This window comes from Armigeres subalbatus, chromosome 3 (genome assembly GCF_024139115.2).
Source record: "Armigeres subalbatus isolate Guangzhou_Male chromosome 3, GZ_Asu_2, whole genome shotgun sequence".
NCBI lineage: Eukaryota > Metazoa > Arthropoda > Insecta > Diptera > Culicidae > Armigeres > Armigeres subalbatus.
Genome location: NC_085141.1, coordinates 248,773,204 through 248,778,271, shown reverse-complemented (window position 1 = coordinate 248,778,271; position 5,068 = coordinate 248,773,204). Strand labels below are relative to the sequence as shown.

Sequence of the window (5,068 nt, the reverse complement as noted above, 5' to 3'; positions counted from 1 at the left end):
GAACATATGTTGCACCTTGGCCACAGATAACAGACATCCAGGCTAGAACAAATTTTACTCAAAAAGCTGTGTAAATCAACGTACGTTAGAATACTGACTGTGGCAATACCACAGATAACAGACATCCAGGCTAGAACAAATTTTACTCAAAAAGCTGTGTAAATCAACGTACGTTAGAATACTGACTGTGGCAATACGTCGTTTGGTGGCGCTAGGTGTCATTCGTGGAGTCATGCGTGCCAGCTGTCACATTTCCTCAAACAAATATTGCGCGCCAAAATGATACCAAGCTTGCCGTCTCTTTCAACACGGGGTAATTGTTGATGTTTATTTTTCATGCACTATGGAACCAACAAGGTAAAAAATCAAAGTCTACGAAATGCATTCCGTTTTCTCTAACAACCTTATTCAATTCCCAAGCACAGTTTTTGCTACTTATGCCACTTCTCAATTCCATATTGTTGAACAAATATATGTTTATAATAGCATTCCAGATTTTGATTAGTAAAATATGTTAACTATGTACTATCAAAGAGAGGTATAGTGCTCCGAAACAATTCACTACCGGGAATGCTAGTTAGCTTCTTCTACACAACCCGAATGAAACGACTAGGTGGGACATAGGCGAATGGTAGAAAAAATCATGAATATCCCTGAGCACAAATTATGGCCTTTTCATTTTTAGTGCTTTGCTGCTGATGGCTGTGACGATTACTGTGGGTAATGGAAGGGACGGTACAGATTCAAAAGAATTACAATAATGAAAATACAGTCAACGGTGGTAAGTAGCTGCTGTTACCAACGAAACATCTCATCACAAAACAAACCATGCGCTCCTTGACGGCAGCAAAATCGCTTACGTTTGTGTGAGAAACATCGCTTATGGAATTGAAACCAGATTGGTGAGGAAGATCTGTTGTTTATGTTAATGGTGGGTGTTGGCGCCTAAATTTTTGACAGGTTCTTGACGAGAAAAACTTTGCGATGTCAGCGCCGCCACGAGATTGCCAGTTGTGTTGCGTTCCAAAACGGCCGTTAAATTCCTTACACACGATTGAGAACGGACTTGTATGTCTGTTCTCTGTGCCTTGGCCGTAGACGACAGTTTCGAGTTCCGTGTCCGAAGTTCAAGCAGCGCATGTACTGCGTAACATCGTTGTTTGTTCCACGGTAACCTTTCCATGAGACGATAACATCCTGGATTAATCTTGCTACCTTCAGTGCATCTAGCAAGATGGTTCTCTTGCGGAAGTGTACTAGGTACAGGCAGTCGCGATATTCCATAACGCTGTTGTGTCGAGTCATTGGGAAAATCGCTAGTGGCTCCAGCTTGTATCGAAGTTCCAGATCCGATTTGATTTCCTCAATGTCCATGATAGGCAGTCCTCGGATTACCGCCTTGAATGGTTTCTCCGACGGAATGTCGAAGGTGAAACATTCGGCTTTGCTATTGTCCAGATGCTGTTTGGTTTTCTGATAGTCCTCCTTGGATGAGAGCACTACCTTGATTCCGATACGGCAGATTTTGAATGCCGCGTTTATCCCGATGGTCTTCAGGTTTCGTTTCAGCTTGTCCAAGCCCACAGATCTTGCCAATGGTGGAATTTTGTTTGAGATCGGATGATGTCGCTGGTCGAACTCACCCTCGATCTCACCGAAGCCATTGAGGCCGCTGATGTTGTCTGCTGTCCCAGTAGTAACGTTATCGCCGGCATCGCTGGGATGGGCTCGTGTCATGACCAGGGCTTGAATCCAAAGAAGAATGAGAAAATCTCTCACTTATCATGTCTGTACACTTTCGATAGGTAGCATACCGTGAGAGACATTTTTCGGTAGCTGATTCGATAATGAACTGATTCGGGGGGCTACAACCCATGATCAATTTCTTTCAATAAGCCCCATTGCGGTGGGCACCGGTTCTGATGATGCATTTCAACTTGTTTCACACAGCTGTGCGAATAAATATGGTCCCCAACATAAAATGAGCGATAACGAGGCGTTTTATCAAACCTCAACGGTGTGGGGCGCCTATCCGAATCAGATTTTTCCAACTTGTATACAATTTCATTTTATTTATTTAGTTAACATCTAAACAGATAACACTGAATCAACAATTTGACGCCACAATGCACGGTTCGAGGCCGCATCTCTCCATCCTCGGATACGCCCCACGCTCGCCAAGTCGTTTTGCACCTGGTCTGCCCATCTCGCTCGCTGCGCTCCACGCCGTCTCGTACCTGCCGGATCGGAAGCGAACACCATCTTTGCAGGGTTGCTGTCCGGCATTCTTGCAACATGTCCTGCCCATCGTACCCTTCCGGCTTTAGCTACCTTCTGGATACTGGGTTCGCCGTAGAGTTTGGCGAGCTCATGGTTCATTCTTCGCCGCCACTCACCGTCTTCTTGCACACCGCTAAAGATGGTCCTAAGCACCCGTCTCCCGAATATTCCGAGTGCTTGCAAGTCCTCCTCGAGCATTGTCCATGTTTCATGTCCGTAGAGGACAACCGGTCTTATAAGCGTCTTGTACATGACACATTTGGTGCGGTGGCGAATCTTTTTGACCGCAGTTTCTTCTGGAGCCCGTAGTAGGCCCGACTTCCACAGATGATGCGCCTTCGTATTTCACGACTAACGTTGTTGTCAGCCGTTAGCAAGGATCCGAGGTAGACGAATTCCTCGACCACCTCGAAGGTATCCCCGTCTATCGTAACACTGCTTCCCAGGCGGGCCCTGTCGCGCTCGGTTCCGCCCACAAGCATGTACTTTGTCTTTGACGCATTCACCACCAGTCCAACTTTTGTTGCTTCACGTTTCAGGCGGGTGTACAGTTCTGCCACCTTTGCAAATGTTCGGCCGACAATGTCCATGTCATCCGCGAAGCAAATAAATTGATTGGATCTGTTGAAAATCGTACCCCGGCTGTTACACCCGGCTCTCCGCATGACACCTTCTAGCGCAATGTTGAACAACAGGCACGAAAGTCCATCACCTTGTCTTAGTCCCCGGCGCGATTCGAACGAACTGGAGTGTTCGCCCGAAATCTTCACACAGTTTTGCACACCATCCACCGTTGCTTTGATCAGTCTGGTAAGCTTCTCAGGAAGCTGTTCTCGTCCATAATTTTCCATAGCTCTACGCGGTCTATACTGTCGTATGCCGCCTTGAAATCAACGAACAGATGGTGCGTTGGGACCTGGTATTCACGGCATTTTTGAAGGATTTGCCGTACAGTAAAGATCTGGTCCGTTGTCGAGCGGCCGTCAACGAAGCCGGCTTGATAACTTCCCACGAACTCGTTCACTAATGGTGACAGACGACGGAAGATGATTTGGGATATCACTTTGTAGGCGGCATTAAGGATGGTGATCGCTCGAAAGTTCTCACACTCCAGTTTGTCGCCTTTCTTGTAGATGGGGCATATAACCCCTTCCTTCCACTCCTCCGGTAGCTGTTCGGTTTCCCAGATTCTGACTATCAGTTTGTGCAGGCAAGTGGCCAGCTTTTCCGGGGCTTTATTGGTCTTTAGCTGTTGAATGGCATCCTTAACTTCCCTCAGGGTGGGGGCTGGTTGGCTTCCATCGTCCGCTGAACTGACGTAGTCATCTCCTCCGCTGCCTTGACTTTCACTGCCTGTACTCTCCGCGCCATTCAGATGTTCCTCGTAGTGCTGCTTCCACCTTTCGATCACCACACGTTCGTCCGTCAAGATGCTCCCATCCTTATCCCGGCACATTTCGGCTCGCGGCACGAGGCCTTTGCGGGATGCGTTGAGCTTCTGATAGAACTTGCGTGTATCTTGAGAACGGCACAGCTGTTCCATCTCCTCGCACTCCGCTTCTTCCAGGCGGCGTTTCTTCTCCTGAAAAAGGCGGGTCTGCTGTCTCCGCTTCCGTCTATAACGTTCCACGTTTTGCCGGGTACCTTGCTGCAGCGCGACCGCCCGCGCTGCGTCCTTCTCCTCCAGAATCTGTCTGCACTCTTCGTCGAACCAATCGTTCCGTCGACTTCGACCCATATACCCGACGTTGTTCTCCGCTGCGTCGTTAATGGCTGCTTTGACTGTATTCCAGCAGTCCTCAAGAGGGCCCCATCGAGCTCACCTCTTCCGGCAACGCTGTCTCGAGATGCTGCCCGTATGCAGTGGCGACATCAGGTTGCTTCAGTCGCTCTAGGTCGTACCGCGGCGGTCGTCGGTACCGAACATTGTTGATGACGTATAGTTTTGGGCGCAGTTTAACCATCACCAGATAGTGGTCAGAGTCGATGTTAGCGCCACGATATGTCCTGACGTCGATAATGTCGGAGAAGTGCCGTCCATCATTCAGAACGTGGTCGATTTGTGATTCTGTCTGCAGTGGTGATCTCCAGGTGTACCGATACGGGAGGCTGTGTTGGAAGTAGGTGCTGCGAATGGCCATATTCTTGGAGGCGGCGAAATCAATTAGTCGTAGGCCGTTTTCGTTCGTCAGCCGGTGAGCGCTGAACTTTCCAATAGTCGGTCTAAACTCCTCCTCTTGGCCAACCTGAGCGTTCAAATCTCCTATGATGATTTTGACGTCGTGGCTTGGGCAGCTGTCGTACTCACGTTCCAGCTGCGCGTAGAATGCGTCCTTATCATCATCAGTGCTTCCGGAGTGTGGGCTATGGACGTTGATTATGCTGAAGTTGAAGAACCGGCTTTTGATCCTCAACCTGCACATTCTTTCATTGATCGGCCACCACCCGATCACGCGCCTTTGCATATCGCCCATCACTATGAAAGCTGTTCCCAGCTCGTGTGTGTTGCCGCAGCTCTGGTAGATGGTATGATTGCCTCTAAACGTTCGCACCATTGATCCCTTCCAACAAACCTCCTGCAGCGCTACGATGCCGAATCCACGGTCCTTGAGCACATCGGCGAGTATGCGTGTGCTCCCGATGAAGTTGAGAGATTTGCAGTTCCACGAACCGAGTTTCCAATCGCTAGTCCCTTTTCGTCGCAGTGGTCTTCGCCGATGGTTCCGGTCCGTACTCTCTTGTTGATTGTTCGTTGCTTATGATTTTTAAAGGCTGGCTTGCAGGGCCT

At 48.9% G+C, this 5,068-nt stretch overlaps 1 protein-coding gene across 1 annotated transcript; it reads right to left on the bottom strand.

The window, feature by feature from the left end:
* Nucleotides 1-1,044: 1,044 nt before the first annotated feature.
* LOC134222392 (uncharacterized) lies at nt 1,045-1,737 on the bottom strand. The gene has a single exon (XM_062701544.1). The coding sequence runs from the start codon at nt 1,735-1,737 to the stop codon at nt 1,045-1,047; it is 693 nt and encodes a 230-aa protein (XP_062557528.1).
* Nucleotides 1,738-5,068: the final 3,331 nt, after the last annotated feature.

What these genes read in the sequence shown, in the direction of transcription:
- LOC134222392 (XM_062701544.1), bottom strand. Translation starts at nt 1,737, where the DNA reads ATGACACGAGCCCATCCCAGCGATGCCGGCGATAACGTTACTACTGGG.